We start from the raw sequence: 22,744 nt of genomic DNA on the forward strand, positions 1-22,744 counted from the left end.
GGTTTCTATATTTTATATATTGCTAAAGTTGACTTGCTAATAATTTTTGTATGCTCATCCCCAAAAGATGTTATTCTTCCTGTTTTCCTCCTTACATCAGTTCCTTCTTACATCAGTTCTTCCTCTGGCTTTGGCTTCAGAGTGATGCCAACTCAGTGAAATGGGTTGGGCAGTGTTCTCTATTCTTTTTTCTGTGTGACTTTGAGTACAACTGTAATTGTTTCTTTCTTAAGTGTTTGAAAGAATTTAACAGCAAAGCCACCTAGACCTGAAGTTTTCTTCGGGCAAAGATTTTAAACTAAGACTTAAATTACTTTAATAGATAAGTCTTTTCAGATTGTGTGTTTGTTCTTCTGAGGTGATGAAAAGTTAGAGGATGCTGAATATTCATCACCAGGAGAGTGGACAAATTGAGAAAGTAGCCTTGACATGTATACATGATCGTGTGTAAAACAGCTAGTGGGAAACTGCTGTATATATAACACAGGGAGCTCAGCTTGGTGCTCGGAAACAACCTAGAGGGATGGGGTGGAGTGGGGGAGGCGAGCAGGGAGGAAGGCTCAAGCGGATACTGAAACCACATTGTAAAGCAATTATATTCCAATTAAAAATAAAAGGAAGTCTTCTGCAGCAAATCAAACCAAGAGATTGGTTGTCCACAAAACAGTATGGATGGATTTTATAAACAAAGTTCTAAAAGTCAAAAAACCAAGAGACAAAATGAGGTCTTTAACATACACCATTTACCTAAATTAAAATACATGCATACAAAGGGATCCTGACTCCCCTCACACTATTCCTTTGAGAACAAGTGGATTTCTGCTATATATTAAAGAAATACACATGTGTAGATAGATATTCTGAAAACTAGTGATATCTATATCGAAAATACTTTGTTCTTACAGATGTTGATGAATGCCAGGCTATTCCTGGGATATGCCAGGGAGGAAACTGTATCAATACAGTGGGCTCTTTTGAATGCAAATGTCCTGCTGGTCACAAGCAGAGTGAAACTACTCAGAAATGTGAAGGTGAGTATCTCCCTGTCAAGGGACATGTCTGACTCTGAATCTGAGAAAAATATGACTTCGTTTTGAGTTTTGGAGAATTTAATTGCAATTATGATGATTTACTTTAATGTGAAAGTGAAGGAATAACATTAGAGTAGTTTTGTGTTGGTTTGTATGTTTAATGGGTTTCATTTGGAAAAAAGAACCAGTATCATTTTACATTTGGTTTTTCTCAGTTTCTATATAGTAGTGAGAATGGCAGCAATCCAACAGTTTTTATTTTTCCTTAATAGTTTTCTATTTCACTTACAAAATTATATCAAACATTAAAATTAGGTAAAGATAAGTTCAAGTGGAATATACTAAAGCAATGCGTTAGAGGTACTCTGTCATATGTTATAAAATAAAGACTTTAAGTTTTGTATTGGATGTTGTGCGTAACTGACCATCTAATAAAATACAAGCATAATTGACTCAAGGAGGGTTTGGAAATTATCACAGCAGGTAATCTCCTAGAAAACAGCTTAGTCAAGTAAAGAGCTTAAAAAAAAACTAATACTTTTCTGGAATATGAGTTTGGGACTGTAATATTGAACTGTAAATTTTGTCAGTATTCCTCAAATAGAATAAATTCACTTGTTATATGTATCTTTGAAAACTTTGTCAAAATTATGAAATTCAGGAAGCTTCTAAGTGTGTCAAGTTTTAATTAATATAGAGGTTTAGGAAATTATGATGCTCTGGTAGTATTAAAGTATAATGTTTGTCTTTTCAGTTATTGTATTACTTAAATCGATTTATTGTTAACTGAACTCATTTTCTAAAAGCTTTAATCTTTTCTCATTTTGTTACATAAGTGTTTTTATCTATTCATAGTTCAAAAAAATTATTTTGGAGTTTTTGCCAGTCTAGCTTTTCTGAGGTGGAAAAATACATATGGAAAATTCAGTAATCTGAACTTATTCCTTATGCCTACTAGGATCTTAACTGAGAGCATTTTTTTTTTAATTCAGTAGTGCCAAACATATATCATAATTACTTCTGGTGAAAATATTATCACAAGTTCATTTAGACCATTTACCTTCAATACCTGGTATGTATAATTAAGTCTTGTTTTTTTCCCCTTTACAAAAGGCAGTATTTGGGATTGTTTCTGTTACTTGGTTATAAAAATTGTGGCCCTCTCTGTCAACAAGAAGTGGGAAAAGTAAAATCTAGAGTATAATGATGAAGGACAGATAGGAAGGGGAACTATTTCCTAGATAAGAAGTAGAATATAGGTACACAAGGAACTGGACTAGAGAGTTAGGGGATCTGCAGGAAGTCTGGGTTGGACTGCTATTTCCTTGCTACATTCTGTATTTTTCTTCCCCCCTCTTTTGGGGTTGATTCTGTTGCTCAACCTTTTATCACCCCCCCCCCTTTACTTTTTTACTTCTGGAGTCATATACAAACTAGATCCAAGGGTGGTGGACTTAGGAACAAAGAGAGAGTTTGATTATAGGTGAGAAGGTACAGCCACCCACTGATGAGAGTGGCTGTGACAGTTCCATTAATCATCCAACAATGTATTACTTCTTAGTTGAAAACGGAATGAGCGTTTTCTACATCACATTTCATCAAAACAACATGTAGAGCCAAGAGAGAGTTTGGCTAAAGACAGTGCAACTCTTTATTTGCACTTGTCTATGTTCTTTAGGAAAGGGGGCTGTTGATGTAACGTAGGCACCACCCAGAGCCCTGAATCCAGTCGTCTCTTTCCTTATTTCCTGCCCAGGCAGCCAAATCTATTTAACCAATGCCCAGAAAAAATTATATGATTTAATGTTTGGGACTGGTGGGGAATAGCAGAATTAGAAGAAGTGGTGATTAGAATTTGAAAACTGAAGGTTTTATGAAGCCTTGACTTTGTGTCTAAGTCATATTTATTTGGATAGGTCTTAAAAGTGACTATTACCAATTTTCCTTGGGTTATACTGTTTCTTTATGTAAAAGAACAAGTGGTATTCCCTTACATAAATTTATTTAATGTAATTGGTGGCATAATGTATCTGGAAAGACTGCAAACTATTGTTACAGTTACAGGTTTTAAATTATAGCCAGTTTATATAGTATCAGTGTAAAAAATATTGCCATAAATTTAAAGTTAGTATTTATTCTAAATAAAAATACAGTGATAGCAATTACTTTTAACCAACTGTTGAAGGTAAGATACTTTAATTTTTGTATGGATTACAATGAATGTTAAAATATAGAAGAACTAAAAGATTTAGTTTTAAATGATGTCCTTCCTATTTCTGTTGTAGCACATTTTATATTTCTGTTCATATGGAAGTCAAATTCTTCAAAGAAATCTTTTTTAATATGTAAGTTACTAGATCCATTCAGAAATAAGAAAGGTGACTCCATCACATTTTCCTGTGATTAGGAAAATGGTGGTAGCATTAACAAGAAACTGCAAAGTCAGTTTAATAACTTTGAGAAATTATCTTATTGATTTTGTGTGTTACTTGTTTATTGACCATCTCACTTCAACACTTGAGTAAGATCATTGAGGACAAAAACTCTGTCTTTTTTCATGCTGATAAATTTCATTTATTACAGAGCCTGAAACAGTTCTTGATACATTGTAAGCTATGTTGATTCATTGGAAACAGGGTGTATAGTAAGTTAAGTTCTTTTACTTGGGTTGAATGTCCAAATGAAAAGAAAATATGGGGCCAGAGTTGAGATTATATTTGGAAAGAGGCCAGTGATCTTCATCATGGGGATTTTTGCTTTATCCGACTTTTTTCGCTTCCTTAACCTTATTTCACTTTGGTTGTAATTCAAAGGCTAAGAGCATAAACATTAAGTGCAGTTCAGCATTTTTAGATTTTTGTGTCATTGTCACTCTTTCAGTTCAGTTCAGTCGCTCAGCCGTGTCCAACTCTTTGCGACCCCATGGACTGCAGCATGCCAGGCCACCCTGTCCATCACCAACTCCTGGAGTTCACTCAGACTCATGTCCATTGAGTGGCTGATGCCATCCAACCATCTCATCCTCTGTTGTCCCTTTCCACTCCTGCCTTCAATCTTTCCCAGCATCAGGGTCTTTTCAAATGAGTCAGTTCTTCACATCAGGTGGCCAAAGTATTGGAGCTTCAGCTTCAGCATCAGTCCTTCCAGTGAATATTCAGGACTGATTTCCTTTAGGATAGACTGGTTGGATCTCCTTGCAGTCCAAGGAACTCTCAAGAGTCTTCTCTAACACCACAGTTCAAAAGCATCAATTCTTCGGTGCTCAGCTTTTATAGTCCAACTCTCACATCCATACATGACCACTGGAAAAACCATAGCTTTGACTAGATGGACCTTTGTTGGAAAAGAACTGTCTTTGCTTTTTAATATGCTGTCTAGGTTTGTCATAACTTTTCTTCCAAGGAGCAAGTGTCTTTTAATTTCATGACTGCAGTCACCATCTACAGTGATTTTGAAGCCCAAAAAAATAAAATCTGTCCCTGTTTCCACTGTTTCCCCATCTATTTGCCATGAAGTGATGGGACGAGATGCCGTGATCTTAGCTTTTTGAATGTTGAGTTTTAAGCCAACTTTTTCACTCTCCTCTTTCACTTTCATCAAGAGGCTCTTTAGTTCTTCTTTGCTTTCTGCCATAAGGGTGATGTCATCTGCATCTCTGAGGCTATTGATATTTCTTCTGCCAGTCTTGATTCCAGCTTGTGCTTTATCCAGCCCAGCATTTCTCATGATGTACTCTGCATGTAAGTTAAATAAAGAGGGTGACAATAAACAGAGGTCAGGGACCTTCACTCTCTATTTAAAAGAAAGAACCGTCTTCTGCTTTGAGATATCTTCTTAACTAAAATCTTCTCCGTGAGGGAGCATTTGTCTCCTAATTTAACGTTTGAAACCTGTCAGTCAATATCTGTCATTAACGTTTGTTTTGTTTCATATCATTAGGAGGATTCTCTTGTGGGATTATTTTTTCATGTTTAGATGTAAGCTACTGTCCAAGCAGAGAGGAATATAAATATGTATTTCTCTGCGTGTGTGTGCGTATGTGTTTGTCTAAAAGAATCCCTTATCTTTCCCCAACTACTAACTTAGTACCCCAGATTCAGTAAAACCTCTTATGTTTACTAAAGTCATGTCTTATTTCTCCTGGGCCAGATTGGCCTCGATATCTTTTCCTAAGTCTGTCATAAAGTGGCCAAAGTGATTCTTTGGTGTAGTAAACTATTCACATCTAAAAAGAAGGTTGTTTCAGTTATTTACTCTTTTCAAAGATTTATTCATCTAAATCTATCTAATTTAAATTAAGAAAAGCAGAACACATCAATATAATATGAAAGGGTATATCAGAAGACTGTCCACATTTTTTTTTTATATTAACAAAAAATGTTAATTTGAACTTCCGTCCACTTGTATAAAGCACAACTAGGTACCAGATGTCCTTACGTGATCCCCTCTTCCAGACTATACCTTCTCTGACATTCCTTGAGTTATTCTTTCCTGGCTTAAATGGAAGGCAGGAAAATAGCATCATTATATTGGAAAGTTTCCCTTCAGTGGCCCTTCACATGTCAAATAGTTGTTTGCAATTTATTCTGAAGAGTCTTCAGCTTTGTTCCATTACCACAGCATTTAGTTGTTTGGGATTTCTGACAACAAATATATTTATTTATACTCATGAAACTCATAACAGTTTTTGGCACAGTGTCATTAGTGGCTGTTCCAACTCTGCTTTGATAAACCATGGAAAATAAATGTCTGTGCTAAACTGAAAAGCACTTGCTTTTACTCATATTTACAAAAGTGTATTAACTTTAAAATAAATAATAAATAAGCTCATTGACTATTTCCCAAAAAGAACAATACATATTAAAAATTGAGATTCAAGTAAGAGAACTGTAAATTTTGGGAAATGTTTTAGGTCATTAATTTAAAAACACAAAACTATCATCTTTTAAATCTTAAAAAGAAATTTGCAGCACTGTAGTTAAAATATAAACGAACTCCCTCTTAAAGAATCCGCCTGCAATGCAGGAGACCCCAGTTCTATTCCTGGGTCAGGAAAATCTGCTGGAGAAGGGATAGTCTACCCACTCCAGTATTCTGGCCTGGAGAATTCCATGGACTGTAGTCCATGGGGTTGCAAAGAGTGAGTCCATGGGGTCAAAACTGTGTGACTTTCATTTTCATTTCAATCCCTTAAATAAGAAAGACCAAGCTCCTAAACCCAAACCTACTTTCTGCTCTCATAACAAATAAGCACTTTTTATTTTGCTTTATAAGTAATGTTTTGTTTGCATCTGCCTGTAAGTAATGCACCAAAATAGCATTAATAAAAACTAATATTTATGGAGCACTTAATGTGCTCTCAGCTACACTTAACCACTTTGCATAGATTTTCTTATTAAGTCATAATACGGTGCTGTGAGTTTGGTTACTATACTTTTTTACGTTTTTTATTTATTTATTTTTGGCTGTACCGGGTCTTTGTTGCTGCCAGGGCTTTTCTCTAGTTGGCGGCAGGCAGGGGCTGCTCTCTAGTTGCGACTTGTGGGTGGTCCTCTTATTGCAGGGGCTTCTCTTGCTGTGGAGAGCGGGCTCTAGGGTGTGTGAGCTTCAGCTGTTACAGCTCTTGGGCCCTAGAGCACGGGCTTAGGTGCTCTGTGGCATATGAGATCTTTGCAAATCAGAGATTGAACCTATGTCTCCTGTATTAGCAGGCATATTCTTTATCACTGAACCATCAAGGAAGCCCTGATTACTATTAACTCGCTTTACAGAAGAAGAGACTGAGACACAGAGAGTCTTAAGTAACCTTTGCAAGTTTTAATGGATATGAAACCATGGGGCCAGGATTCCAACCTGCTAGATTTATTCCAGAGCTTTCACTCTCAGCAAGCGCTGTTGAGCAAGCAAGGATGGGTGACCAGGTAGCACACATTCCAAGCCACAGACTGTGTTTATAGGGAAATGTATTTATAGCAGCAGTGACTGGAGTACCATTCTGTGCCCTGTGATCCAGAAAGGCCAGAGTTAGTTCCATTTCAGTGATCCTGGCACCACCTGTAGAGTTTTTGCTGTATTTTCTACTTATTAAAATGAAAGTTTATTCTGTACCACTGTGCTAAAAATAATCCATCCTCTATGACTTGAGAATTGAAATTGCAGGTGAAGGAGAACGGGAGTAGTGAAAGTTGGAACTGAACTGTCTTCATTCATAGAAGGGAGTCAGTAGCAGAGGTCTAAAGAAATTAATTGTAAAAGAGAAAAAGGTCAGAGTGATAATTATGGTGAAGTGGATTGTAATTTGCTTTTGGCAAAAACATAAATAGTATTTAAAAGAGTGTATGTGCTACTGTATTGTGAAGAAAGTGAAAGTGTTAGTCCCTCAATCATGTCTGACTCAGTACAACCTCATGGACTGTAGCCCACCAGGCTCCTCTGTCCTCTGTCCTCTGCCTGGAATTCTCCAGGCAAAGATACTGGAGTGGGTAGCCATTCACTTCTCCAAAGGATCTTCCCAACCTAGGGATCAAACCCAGGTCTTCTGCCTTGCAGTCAGAGTTTTTACTGTCTGAGCTACCAGTAATTAATATGAAGAAAGATGTTCTTAAATCATCTTTAAACAAAAAACTGGTAGAATCCTGGTCATCAACTGCAAATGAACTGCATGGCTCGGTGAAATCACAACTGATGTAGACATCAGAACACAGGCTGGTCCTTTGCAAATATAGAACGTTTAAAGCAGGAAACAGATCAGTCTAGCTATACTTCATGGTGATTGCATTTATTTCAGGATTTCTTCTCCCTCTATACACATATATGCACACATCTATCTGTATCTCTATGCTGCCTTTCTCAGGTGCATAGAATTGTATTCATCACAGTATTTGTTTCATGGCATAATCTCATTATTATTCCACCCATACCCTGCTTTCTTTTTTTTTCTTTGTTTCCTTATCTTTTTTTTTTTTTTTTTTTTATTTGCTAGCCTAAAGCTGACTGACCATCTCCTTAGGTCTTAGAATGTTTATCTTCTTTTCTCCCCTCCCTCCCTCCCTTTCTTCCTTCCTTCACAGTATTAAATAGATTCATCTTCCAGTACCCCAGGAAATTAGGACTTTAACTTGGAATTTTTCCTCAAATTAGCAAAGACTGGAAAATATCATTTTCAGGACCTTGAGAGGAATTTTAAGGCATATCCCCTTGATTTTCTCTTTCTGGTCCTTTTAAAAATGATTATCATGAGAGAGAGCAATATATTGGAAATTCTAGGAGAGTTCAGGGAATTCCGTGGCCTGTTCCTTTGGACCGTGATATCTCTGTTTCTTTTCTTTTCTTTTTTTTTTAATAAATTTATTTATTTTAGTTGGGGGCTAATTACTTTACAATATTGTAATCGTTTTTGCCATACATTGTTTCCTTATCTTAGCTTAAAGCTTCGAGCAACTTCAGAGGCTTCCACTTGTTCTTCCCAACTATGGCAGTTCTTTCCCTGGAGGTCAAGTGCTGTGTCAGTTTTGTCAACTAACAGGGATGGTCAGGCTAATTATACATTTGGGATCTTGGAAAAGAAACACTGGGTGAGTCCATGTGCTCAGTGGACCCACTGTGGCCTGACTCTGGTCCTAAGCTTCACTTATTGCCTGGCTCTTCTGTATCCTCATACCAATGTGGGACCATGATGCCACACCCTGTGTTTGGGTGCCGTAGCCTGCTTTTGTTTAGTTGCTTTAAATAATGTAATAAGCACTCATGAAACTACCAGAAACAAACACCAAGGCCAGCATAATAATCCATATGTATCATGGTGCCCCCTCAGCCACACTTTGTATTCGGTATGCTGCATTTTCTTGCTTTTTTTTAGATAGTTTTATTGTACCTATAGATATTTCATTTTTATTTTTATTAATGATTATTGCAGTCTTTTAAATTGTACAAAAACAATTTGATATGTGTGAACCTTTTATTTTAATGAAATGATATATCTATAGATATTAATACTTGCATGTTGTTCTAGTTCAGTCTTTAGAATGGGGTATAATATTCCATTATGTGAATTTACCGTCATGTGTTTATCAGCTTTCTCACTGACAGGCATCATTTCCTGGTTCTTCCTGTTATGAGTTGTGGTTACATACTTACAGACACACATACTCTGATTTCTTGGAGGGATATTTATCTTCCTTTTGATCCCTTTATTTCCCAAAGTGTGCTGCATTCACATTTCCATTCGGATTGATGTCTGTGTAGGCAGCTCAGGTCATGCTGACGTTAGCATGCTGAACCTTGTTTCCACCTGCTGGGCTTGATGCCTAATTGGGGAACAAAGAGGCTGAAACTGTGTAGTTAGGGTGCGTCTCCCTCATTCCAGGCCTGTGTGCTGCCCTGCCCTCCTCCAGATTGGTGGAGAAGTATCTGCTGAGTGATCAGTGAGCCGTCCCTGGCTCACAGGACTCGACTCCGTCTTCTAGATTACCCTTTATGTCTTTTCCATGGAGCTTTGGGCTCATGATACAGATTAAGAAATCATACAGGAGAAACACAGATATTGCAAACATTTCCATATCTTTTTTGCTTGCTTTTGTTTTCAAATATTGCAGTTTATTTACATTTCCCGAAAGCATTAAGCATTACCTACTCTTTAATTGAGCTATATATAGTTGGCTTACAGTATTATATTAGTTTTAGGTGTACAGCATAGTGATTCTGTATTTTTATCATTTATATTCCACTTAAAGTTATTACAAAATAATGACTGTATTTCCCTGTGATGTACAATACATCCATGTTTCTTATGTATTTTTATACATAGTAGTTTGTATATCTTAGTTCCATTCCTTTATATTGCCCCTCCCACCTTCCCTCTCCCCATTGCTATCCACTCATTTGTTTTCTATATCTGTGAGTCTGTTTTGCATATACATTCATTTAAGTTTGGGATTCTCTGGTGGCTCAGACTGTATAGAATCTGCTTGCAATACAGGAGAATTTTTAGATTCCACATTTAAGTGATAACATACAATGTTTGTCTTTCTCTGACTAATTTCATTAAGCATAATACTCTCTAGGTCCATTTGTGTTGTTGCAAATGGCAAAAGTTTATCTTTTTATGTCTGGGTAATATTCATACACACACACACACACACACACACACATATACATATATTACATCTTCTTTGTCCACAATATGTTGATGGACACTTGGGTTGCTTCCATATCTTGGCATTACCTCATCTTTAAGCACAGTATTTTCCTGGTAACAGCCTTCAATATTCAGTCTCATTTTTAAGGCATATTAATAAAAGGGATGAGCCTATAACAATTGAAACTCCTCCGTGAGAACAGGATTAATTCTGGGCGAGGCCATCACCCTTGCAAAGATTGCTAAAGCTCATCTTCCTCAATTAATCTGCTCTTAGTTCCAAGCCTCCTTCTTCCCAGTTCCCCAAACCCTCTCCCCTGAAAGGAAAATTTGAATTTTAAAACACAGAGACAATAATGGAAACTTAAATAGTACTACTAGCTTTGAGAACCAAAGTCTGACTCAACTTGCCATGGTTTCTTTCCTATGTGTGCAAAGCAAAAATGACATCCAGCCAGGTCAATATGTTTTCATCTCTCTCTTTCACTCTTCTCTCTCTCTCCATATAAGATAGTGACTTGTAATCAAACAAATTGGTTGTAAAATTTCTTTTGCTCTAAGGAATATGATTTTCATGATGCATTTTTCTTGGGAAGCAGAGCACTGAGTAGCTTAGAAATTTGTTGCATATGTATTAAAGAGTCAAAATCTAAAATAATCCATTTGGGAAGGGCACATGGACCCAGGTTAGCAGAGGGGTTTTCAAGTTTGACTTTTAGAAGCCCCCCAGGTGTCACACCCAAGAAAGTGAGGCCAGCTGGGAAGCACGTCTAGAGGATCAACCAAACAGCAACCTGGAGCTGATATCTGAGGCATAATTAGCAAATATCACTTTCTAGTGTATTTATCAGAAGTTGCCAGTCTAAACCTTTAGTTTCTTCCCGCAAATGACTTCCACTATTAAAATGCACACATTCAGTAACTTGGGCACTACCTTGGCAATCTTTGTCAACTCCCAGCAGTATTTCATATGGAGTTACTGAAGTGACATCTCTCCCTTAATTTCAACCTAAACAAAATGGTTTTCATGGAAAGTTGCACATGGAGTTTTCTATGAGAGCTGGGAGGAAAAAGAGTTCTTTATTTGAGGCATGATGGGTAACATCATCATCATAAACATGAAGTCTGTGAAAAATACGTATTCCAAAAGAAAATTATTTAACAAAAAGAGATTCTGTAGCTTGTGATCTGGGTTTTGGATCAAAATTAGGAATATTCAGATCTTATCTTAACTTTCATTTAAAAGAAATTTAGTTTTTAGTTTTCTTTCTGAGAGCAAGAGGAAAATTGTAGAGAGAAATGACAATTTAAGTTTCAAGTACAATTCAGAGACTAAATGTGGAGCAAGAAGAGCACAGTCGTCCCAGATTTGGGGCCCACATGTCAGGGTCTGTGCTCTAGGCGCATGGGGGATTGCGTGATCTCAAGCAAATAAATGAATGCCTGTATCTTTAACAGTAGAGATAAGAATGGTCTTTTCTACATAAAGGTTTTATGAGTATTATATAAGATAAAGAAAGCACTTGGCCCTTCTGGGTCTTCGTTAAAGAAGGCAGGGATATATATCACAGACAATTTAATTATGAAATATTCACTAAACCATGTGATTTGAGATCTTAAAAAAATAATTGTAAAAGAATTCTAATATAACATTTCAATTATGACTTGTAGTACAGTTTCCTATAAATCAACTCTTTTAATCTTAAACAAAATTGACTACTGGAGCATATATTTGCTTACTCCAACCAAAGTATTAGCAAGCAAAGAAAGGGACCCAAAATCATCATCTTGATGAAGGAACATGGAACTGGGGATATACGATTATCTATTAATTCCTGACGAGTCTCAGCCTGTTTTTACTCTTCCAGCCCCAGCTTCACCCAAATTATAGAAATGGACATTTGAGACCAAGAGGACTTGATTTATTTAGCATAACACTGTGGTCAGGAAATTGCATTTTAGTGGATTCAGGGACGTTTTCCCAAATGCTGAGAACCAGCGTTGTTTCCCCAGTGCCATTGAATATTTAAATCCCTTTAAAAAATACTAAAAAAAAAAAAAAAAAATATGGTGAAGTAATTCACATAATTCTTGTAGTTCAGTTTCTGCTGAAGATCACTGGAAAAATTGAAAGCCTCCAAAACACCTTTCTCAGAGACTCAAAATTAGGTGTGTGTTAGTGACAGAAAAATCTATTCTACCCTGGAATGAAAGAACCAGATGAATGTTTTGAACTTTGACATAAGAAGAAAAAGATATAAATTCAAATATACTCCCTTATTTCTTCATTTTACTTATAAAATCATTGCTGTGTCATAGTAAAATGTAAAAGCAATATTACAGACCAAAATAAACAAAAATGCTGGTTTTACAATATTGTTGATCTATCTGTAGCTTCAGCTAAGTGAGAGAGAAAGAAAGAAAAGCTGTCTCACAAATTACCATGGCTCATTGCCTGAAGAAAATTAGTCTACTCTAAGGAAATATCCTGCTGTAGTTAGGTAAAAATGCAACAAAATTTGAAATATAATACCTTAATCCCTGACTGCATTTCTTATGAGTGTTGTCAGTTACTGACTGTGTATATACTTCATTCACCATCTAGGTATGGGAAAATGTATGGAGGGCTCCTCATTTATTTTAAATGCTCCCATTTTAGTCAAGATATAAATAAAGAAAGCTGTAATAATGCTTGAGCTGTCTTTTTTCTTGTCCCAAGTTAGGAATCGCTCTTTTTCTTTCAATGTAATTTTATCCTATTTCAGTGTATATGTTTCTCATCTATACTTGGCCTTTGCTAGATTGCAGTACAGTTAATTATATTTACGGATAATGTAATGATTTTGAAAATTTTAATAGTTGGTCAAAAGGTTAAATAAGCAAATGGCTTCTCAAAGTACCTGTTGTTTTACTTACTCTCAGAAGACAGCTATTTTAAGCAACCTTTATTTCAAGGACACAACATTTAAAATAAACACACAAATAAGTAAATTGAATTAAACGTAGAGTGAGCAAGTTTCTTTCAGCGTCATCGTTTGGATATTAGATGAGTTACTGTGTTTTGTGTAAGCTTTGGTTTTGCTAATGGACGGTGGTTTCATATTTCACATGTTAACATGTCGTTTTCAGTGTAACTGTGAAAGCTGTTTGAGGTATATTTTTGTCCCAGTCTAGCAGCACTGCGCATAGGACAGATGCAGGCATTGAGCTGTGGGTTTGTACAATCTAGCGTGGCTGAATTCTGGTGATTGGCAGAAGACAATTTGGACAATGTTTACCAACAGCTGTACACTATCATACTAAATTTAGTATGGCTTGATTTAACTAGCTATGCGTGCGTGCGTACTAAGTCACTTCAGTTGTGTCCGACTCTGTGCACCCCGATGGACTATAGCCTGCAAGACTGCCAGGCTTCTGGCATAGCTGATGCTAACCTGAAGGATAAATGTATTTTTCAACTGTAGGTTTCAACTTCAAAATTCTTGGAAATGCTATCAGGATTTATATTTTATAAATCATTTATTTTTATTTTATATATCATAAATCAAAATTTCCCTGTTTCTATTTGTGATAGACTATCAGGACAGTTCATATCACATAGACGTAAATAGCTTTTCATTTTGTTCTTATATGAATGAACAAGATTATGTTGTTCATTTATGGTGAAGGTTTTCTTATCTAGCAAAATCAGTAATATTTTTTAGTTAATAAAAAGAGAAGAGAGAAGATCATAAAAGTGATATATCCTTTAACATATTAGTTTAACTTAAAACTCTGTGTTGACCTTCACTTTCCAATTTTCTGTTATAGGGGGTGGCCCTTCTTTTTAGAATGATTTACCAAATGACCTTATGAACTTCTCATTGTCTCAGAAACCTCATCCAAATGCTTATGATTCCCATTTTCATTTCTTTAAATTAAAGCAAACTCGAGGTACTCCAAGTGCGGAATCCTTCTAGATCACAGATCTGCCTTTCTGTAAAAGGCCAATAATAAATATTTTTGGAGATGGATGTCACTTTATGTTACAGATATGCAACTCATACTGTGCAGAAGCAGTCATAAATATTAAAGATATAAATAAATAATAGCCTGCAGTTTGCTAACCCCTTTTCTTGGTTATCCTGATTATCACTATTCTTGTCTTGTTTCAAATTGTCTTCCGTCTACCAAACTTTGCAGCTATTTTCTTAGTGGCTAGTTAGATGATTTTAGGGGAGTCATGGACAAACATTTCATTTTGATAGCTATGCTGTATTAAAATGTCTTAAGGAAAAAGACATAACTAAATGCATGAAAACTATGTTTTTATAAATGTTATTCCTAAAAATATGATTGACTATAGCAAAGTTCATATTAAATTTTTATAAAGACTTTATTTTTTTGGAGCAGTTTAAAGTTCATAGCAAAATTGAGAGGAAGGTACAGAGGTTTCCCTGTACTACCTGCCCCTGCACATGCAGAGCCTCCCCCAATATCAATACCGCCAACCTCAGTGGTATGTTTGTTGCATTGGTGAACCTGTATTGGTGCATCATAGACACCCGAAGTCTATAGTATACCTTAGGGTTCACTCTTGTTGTTTCACATTCCATCGATTTGGACAAGTGAAAATTAACCATATATCCATCATTTAGCGTAAAGACTATTTTCAGTTCCCTAAAAATCTTCTTATTTACATTTTTTAAATGAGTACGTATATTAGAAATATATTAAGTAAAAAGTAATATAAGTGATTCAAGGCTATAGCAAAGAGTATGGAGATGTGATTTTAATGACTCAGTTCAGTTCAGTCGCTCAGTCGTGTCCGACTCTTTGTGACTCCATGAATCGCAGCACGCCAGGCCTCCCTGTCCATCACCAACTCCCAGAGTTTACCCAAACTCATGTCCATCGAGTCGGTGATGCCATCCAGCCATCTCATCCTCTGTCGTCCCCTTCTCCTCCTGCCCCCAGTCCTTCCCAGCATCAGAGTCTTTTCCAATGAATCAACTCTTCGCGTGAGGTGGCCAAAGTATTGGATTTTAATGACTAGAATTTTAGAAATGATGGGCTTCCCTGATAGCTCAGTTGGTAAAGAATCTGCCTGCAATGCAGGAGACCCCGGTTCGATTCCTGGGTCAGAAAGATCCCCTGGAGAAGGGATAGGCTACCCACTCCAGTATTCTTGGACTTCCCTTGTGGCTCAGCTGGTAAAGAATCCACCTGCAATGCGGGAGACCTGGGTTCAATCCCTGGGTTGGGAGAATTCCCTGGAGAAGGGAAAAGCTACCCACTCCAGTATTCTGGCCTGGAGAATTCCAGGGTTGTAAAGAGTCAGACACAACTGAGTGACTTTTACTTCTTAGAAATGATATTGTAAGATTTATTATTATCATAATCATTTTTTTTATTATTATTACTATAGTTACAGAGCTATTTTACTTCCAAAGATAGGTGTTTGCCAAACTGGAACTTAGGGCCGCTATGATGTTTGCCAGAGTTCCAAAGGAAAACGAATGGGCTTCAAGATCATAATAAATTTAGCTCTATTATCTTTTATTCTAGGTCTATCTTATCTCCATTTATCATCTCCTGTTCTTCCACCCTTTCTTATTTTCTATTCCCCTATTTTCTGTTCCCCTCTGTTGTCACCTAGACTATAACCTGTCATTCCTGAAATTAGGAGGAAGAAAATCTCTGTTGACATCATTAACATCATCCCAGGTCATTCTGTTCTTAAACATCTGTCTGTAGATGGTCTATGAATCAATGCAGCACTTTAAAAAGAATTCTACTTAACAAACTCAGAATACAACTATTCACAAATTAGATTATCATAATTTTTTTCTCCCACATGGAATATTTTTCCTTAATTTACCATAATAGAAAAAAAATATTTTTTATAACCAACTAACAAAGAAAAGCAGGAAGTATAGCATTCCGGCCTTTGTTTGCAACTTGATTTTACATTTTAAAATATTCCCTGTAGCTTCAAGATGGAAGAAGGGATTTTTTGATGGGTTGGGTTTTTTTTTCCAAAACATATAATGTTGCATTTTACATATAAATCCTGTATACTACTATGGACACTGTATTTGTAATGGCTAGTTAATTGTTAATATTTCTCTCTGGAATCAAGAAAGTATGTGGATCTCATGAGTAAAATGTGTTCTAGAATATGCGCCTCTTTAAGAAGTTAATTAAAATTCATTGTGTTTTCCTTTTGGGACTATTGCTATATTATGCCTCACAGTTGTCTTTATCATTTGCATAACTTGTGAACAGTAGGGATGAAACGAGGAAGAAAGGAAAGAGGAAAGTTGTTCTGCCTTCAGTCTTCATCCCTCACCACCAGGCTGTGTAAAAAGAGAGATGGGATGGTGAACTTGATTTGTCTGAAAAATTGGATTTCCAGAGTTTGAAGGGCAAAGGATACATGAGTTTCCTACTCCTAGGTGAGGACCCCACAGAAAGGAGACGGGTTGAGTGGTCTTGAAAAGGGCTCCTGCCACACAGATTCCTAGCCTGGGGAGGATGAACTGTCAGAAAGCTGGGGCTGATAGAGTTGCAACTGGTCAGATAGAGGAGGTATCTCTGGGATCAAGGGTGAAAAATGAGAGAGCCTCAGCACTGAGAGGTTTCCCAAAATATCAGAAGTATTAGGCTTTGGAGCCGCCATGACCAGGGGGCCCTGATGCCAGAATCATTCATTCAGAAAAGTATTTTTGAGTTCCTAGCACAGAGTCGGACATGACTGAAGTGACTTAGCAGCAGCAGCAGCAGCACATTGCTAGACCTTGGGGATAGCATAGTGAACAAACAGATAAAAATCCTTTCTCTCACGCAGGTTACATTATAAAAACAAGGGACAAACAAGAAAAAAAAAATCTATTAGTCTGTCAGATGTGGAAAAAAACCATCAGAAAATCAAAGCAGGGTGAGAATGAAGGTATGAAGCAGCTGAGGGGGAAACCATGGCTGTCTGGGGAGACAAATTACTGATAGGGGCCGCCAGTGAGTAGCTGTGAAGCAGGGGCGTGCCTGAGGGATGGAGAGAACGTTAAAGAGGCCAGAGTGGCTGGAGCACAGTGGTAAGGAGGACGCTAACTGGGAAGTGACAGATTTAGAGATGCAGTCTAGTGCCACACTCGACTGCATGGGGCTCTGCACGGTAAGTACTTTGGACTTGCTCATTCGCTCACAGTTCAGTCGGACAGTTGTGTTCGACTCTTTGCAACCCCATGGACGCGGCATGCCAGGCTTCCCTGTCCACCAGCTCCCGGGGTTTACTTAAACTCATGTCCATCAAGTAGGCTAATGCCATCCAATCATCTCATCCTCTGTTGTCCCCTTCTCCTCCTGCCTTCAATCTTTCCCAGCATCAGGGTCTTTTCCAGTGAGCCAGTTCTTTGCATCAGGTGGCCAAAATATTGGAGTTTCAGCTTCAGAATCAGTCCTTCCAACGAATATTCAGGACTGATCTCCTTTAGAATGGACTGGTTGGATATCCTTGCAGTCCAAGGGACTCTCAAGAGTCTTCTCCAACATTGCAGTTCAAAAGCATCAATTCTTCAGCACTCAGCTTTCTTTATAGACCAACTCTCACATCCATACATGACTACTAGAAAAACCATAGCTTTGACTAGATGGACCTTTGTTGGCAAAGTAGTGTCTCTATTTTTTAATATGCTGCCTAGGTTGGTCATAGATTTTCTTTCAAGGATCAAGTGTCTTTTAATTTCATGGCTAGAGTCACCATCTGCAGTGATTTTGGAGCCCCAGAAAATAAAGTCTCTCACTGTTTCCATTGTTTCCCCATCTATTTGCCATGAAGCGATGGGACCAGATGTTTTTTGAATGTTGAGTTTTAAGCCAACTTTTTCACTTTCCTCTTCCACTTTTATCAAGAGACTCTTTATCATGTTGAGGTTTGACAGAAAACAACAAAATTCTATAAAGCAATTATCCTTCAATAAAAAATAATTTAAAAAAAGAAGCTCTTTAGTTCTTTGCTTTCTGCCATAAGGGTGGTGCCATCTGCGTATCTGAGGTTATTGATATTTCTGCTGACAATCTTGATTCCAGCTTGGGCTTCATCCAGCCCAGCATTTTGCATGATGTACTCTGCATAGAAATTAAATAAACAGGGTGACAATATATAGCATAGACGTACTCCTTTCCCAATTTGAAGCCGTCTGTTGTTCCATGTCCAGTTCTAACTGTTGCTTCTTGACCTGCATACAGATTTCTCAGGAGGCAGGTCAGGTGGTCTGGTATTCCCATCTGTTTATAAATTTTCCAGTTTGTTGTGATCCACACAGTCAAAGGCTTTGGCATAGTCAATAAAGCAGAAGTAGGTGTTTTTCGGGAACTCTTTGCTTTTTTGATGATCCAGTGGATGTTGGCAATTTGGTCTGTGGTTCCTCTGCCTTTTCTAAATCCAGCTTGAACATCTAGAAGTTCCTGGTTCATGTACTGTTGAACTCTGGCTTGGAGAATTTTGAGCATTACTTTGCTAGTGTGTGAGATGAGTGCAATTGTGCAGTAGTTTGACCTTTCTTTGGCATTGCCTTCCTTTGGGATTGGAATAAAAACTGACCTTTTCCAATCCTGTGGCCACTGCTGAGTTTTCCAAATTTGCTGGCATACTGAGTGTAGCACTTTCACAGCATCATCTTCTAGGATTTGAAATATTTCAGCTGGAATTCCATCACTTCCACTAGTTTTGTTTGTAGTGATGCTTCCTCAGGCCCACTTGACTTTGCATTCCAGGATGTCTGTCTCTAGGTGAGTGATCACACCATCGTGATTATCTTTGGATTTTAGAGTTCTCAAAAAGGGAGCCAATGGATAATTTTGAGCAGAGGAGTGATATATTCTGCCCTCCATATAAAAAAGATTTGCTCTGGCTGCTGGGTGGTAAAAAGATGAGAAGGGAACAAATATGAAAGCAGAGAGACCAAGTAAAATGCTCCTGCAGTAGTCTCATTGAGGTTTGATGATAGCTCAGAGCAGTTTATTGGTAAATGTGATTGAAGAAGTGGCTGAATTTCATGTATCTTGAAGGCTGAACCAGCAGAATTTGTTGACAGTCACTTGTGGGGCAGGATAAGAAAAGAATCAAGCAGTTCCAAGGTTTTTGAAATGGAGATTACAAAGTTGCTATTAACTGAGATGGAGAACATCTGTGGGTGGGACATAGTTGAGTTGAGGGTAGATACCAGGAGCTCAGCTTCAGATGGTTAATTTGAGACCCCTGTTAGACACTCAGGTAGCCATTTGGAGTTGCACATATGGGTTAAGTTCCAGGACAAGGTCGAAGCTGACAATGTCAATTTGAGAGTCTTTGGCTTATAGCTGGTATTTGAAGCCATGAGAATAGACGAGACCATGAAGGGATCATTCTGATAGAGAAGAACCCAACGCTGAACCCTGGAACACTTCAACACTTAGAGGTCCAGGAGATGAGAGAGAACTAGCAAAGGAGACTGAGAAGGAAAAATCTGTACGGTGACATCTCCACCAACCAGGTAAAATCTTTGTTACCAATACCCATCCTCTCTCCTCCCCATCACAGCATTAAAAGAGCTCGTGGTAGGTGCTGTCTAGGGAGGAAGGGATTGAAAAGAAGAAGGAAAAAAGACAACCACATCTCCACCGCTGAAAGTTCTCAGCCTTAGCAGACTCAAACTTCAGGGGAAGAGAAGCTTTGACTGGATGAGAGATTAGAACTACGAGGTTGTTGGATTTGAGTGGACTGTTTATTCATCTGAAAGTGGTAGGAGAGCCAGGGGGCGCTGCCTGAAATTTTCTAGGGTCAGGAAAGAACTGGTCAAAAGAAAATGTGCAAAATGGCAGTAGGAGAAATAATAAAGTTTCTTTCTGCTTGCACCCTTGTGGTTTCAAATCTCATTACCATATATTAGGTTATTTGAAAACATTTCCAACTTCATGACTTACAGGCTTAATTCTACATGCAAAAGTTCAACTTTTGCATAATCACCAGACAGATGCTGTAATTTAAAGAAAAGGGAATTTTAAACGTGAAGGTCTTTCCAAGTCTCAGTGAAGACCCCTGAGGTGCTTTAGTGTCCTTGAGAATTGTCCAGGCTGCTTCCTGTGGATAAGCAACAGTTCTGCCCTGTGGCGTTCAGATACATTGTGTGCACGTGTCTGTGCTCCGTCAGCCCAGTTAGAGTGTGAGCCCAGTGAGGTCCACTCAGTCTTGGTGAGTTTTCCCAGTTAGCCGTCTTGAATTTGGCACTTTGCACAGAGAATGCTAGCGGATGAGTTGTTGCTTTTATGCAACTCCATCACCTCCTTAAGCAAATCAAACTGTGTGCTTCACAGTCTAAGCGACTCTTAGGAATGAACCCTATGTACTCATCTACACAACCCCATCTGTGCACATACACAGATATGTCTGTGCAATTCATTGTACATACAGTTACATATTGAATTTAAACTGGATATATTAATATATGAATGTTATCTGTCAGATCAATGAGGAAATCAATCAAACTCAGGAAAATACAACTGCAACAATTCAAAGATTAACTTTCTTTAGAAGAATTGCATATGGTGTGTGTCTTAGTAACTGAGAGGACCATTTTTGTTGAATTTATTTCCTTTTATGGTAGTAAGTATGAAAAGCACAGAAACTAATGAATATTTATATGATAATTCTGTAATGGAAAGTAGGACACATTTTCATGTAGTGCCATTTATTTAGAAAATATGGAATAAGTACCTTGATGCATCATTAAATTATTGGTGAAATCAAGATTTCTTAAAGTTCCTACTGCATTATGCCAAAGTACATTTAAAAATCATGAGGGTTTTATGATTACATCTTAACATACTGATGTTTGAAAAGAAAAATGGTAACAGAAAATATTAAATGCTTGCATCTTTGCCAAGTCCAAATGGTTATAGTAAATTTAACTTTGGAATTTCCTGACTTTTATGTTGTTAAAATTATGGGTTTTACTCAACATTAAAGGAGTCTTTCAATATAATTTTCCTATATTAAAAAAGTTTTAATGTAGTTGTGGAGGGCAGAGAGAATTGGAAGAAAGATTCTAGAAGACATGGTTTAAACAGTTCATCCCTCAATTGTTAGATATATATATATTTTTTTAATAGAAGCTCAGTGTCATCCTTTAAGCCTTCAGTCTTTTGCAGCTTGTAAATCATTTGGTCTTATTTGTCTTGGACTAACAAAAAGTAACAAAATATTTCCACCCTGAGTAAATAAAAAAAGAAAAGAAAGAGAAAGAAAAGGAAAAGGCACTGCTGGTAAATAGTTAAACTTCCCAAGAAATTTGGGGATGCAGACCAAAAATTTAGACTCATGTTGTTTGACTCTGTTATCAGAAGTTTTTATGTATTTTGAAGTAGAAATAGCTTTCCAATTGTTATGTCAGTTTTAAAAACACTATGATGGAATTGCCTCTTGCCGCTATTACTTCATGCCTGAGTTACTCCAAATTAGTATTAATATTTAGAAAGACGCAGTATTGGTTTCAGGACAAAAAGGCACCATGGATTACATTGCTACAGTAGTAGAAGACAATGCTATTATTTTACCTAAGTGGACAAAATAGCTCTTTTATTATATAAAAGGTTCCTTTGCTACCTGTTAATGTTATCACACAGAATATTTTAAATATACTTCTCGAGATCAATAACTAGGGGAAAAAAGACAAAGAAAGTATATATAATCATACTATAGTAAAACGCTGAATTAAAATAAAAATATTGATATTACATAGTAGATAACAGGCTTCCATCCTCTGTACATTGGATATACAGTGGATCGTGGTGTTTTCCATGATCCTAAAAAAATATCCTTTCCTTTCCATCTTTCCCTTAAGCCACTGCCCTCTTTTCCTTCCTTTCACCTCACACTTTGGAATTATCTACAGTCAATCTCTCCTTTCTTTGTTCTGACTTACTCTGGAACCCATTGTAACCTAGTCAACTGAAACTGTATTTCAACCAGCTCAGTAGGTGGACTTTTCTCATTCCTTAGAATTGCCTGCCATTCCTGCCAAAAAAAGAGAAAAGAAAAACAGCACCTGTATGTACTTGGCTTCCAGAAATGGAACCTAGACCACCTTTGTATGCAGCTGCATGCCTCTGTGCTAAGTCACTTCATGAATGTCTGACTCTGCGAGCCTATGGACCGTAGCCCACCAGGCTCCTCTGTCCATGGGATTCTCCCGGCAAGAATACTGGAGTGGGTTGCCATGCCCTCCTCCAGGGGATCTTCCCCACCTAGGGATCAAACCTGTGTCTCTCATGTCTCCTGTATGGGCTGGCGGGTTCTTTACCACTAGCTCCACCTGGGAAGCTCCTGTGTAGCTGCGTACCAGGCATGTATGCTTCGGATGCCCCACAGTTGCCTCAAGCTCAGCGTGCACAGGCTGAGTCTCTAGTTCCACTCCACCTACTTGATGTGTACTTTACTGGCATTTCTCAAATAGCTTGTTTCAGTGATTGGCCCCACTATCCATTTTCTAGCCCAAAGTGTAAATCTGGATAGCATTCTTAATACCGCCCTTTCCTACACAACCATTTTATCACCAAGAAT

The 22,744-nt window shown here is 37.5% G+C and overlaps 1 protein-coding gene across 2 annotated transcripts in view; it reads left to right on the plus strand.

Annotated features, from left to right (window-relative positions):
- Nucleotides 1-22,744, plus strand: part of FBN2 (fibrillin 2) — a 219,170-nt gene that overhangs the window by 66,367 nt on the left and 130,059 nt on the right. For both annotated transcript variants that reach the window (XM_081501841.1, XM_081501840.1), the window contains exon 7: nt 906-1,031. In XM_081501841.1, coding sequence (XP_081357967.1) covers nt 906-1,031 — 126 coding nt within the window. The remainder of the gene's footprint in view (nt 1-905; nt 1,032-22,744) is intronic.

The sequence above is a fragment of the Giraffa tippelskirchi genome, chromosome 6 (genome assembly GCF_054371585.1).
Source record: "Giraffa tippelskirchi isolate mGirTip1 chromosome 6, T2T-mGirTip1v1.2.pri, whole genome shotgun sequence".
In the NCBI taxonomy this organism is placed as follows: Eukaryota; Metazoa; Chordata; class Mammalia; order Artiodactyla; family Giraffidae; genus Giraffa; species Giraffa tippelskirchi.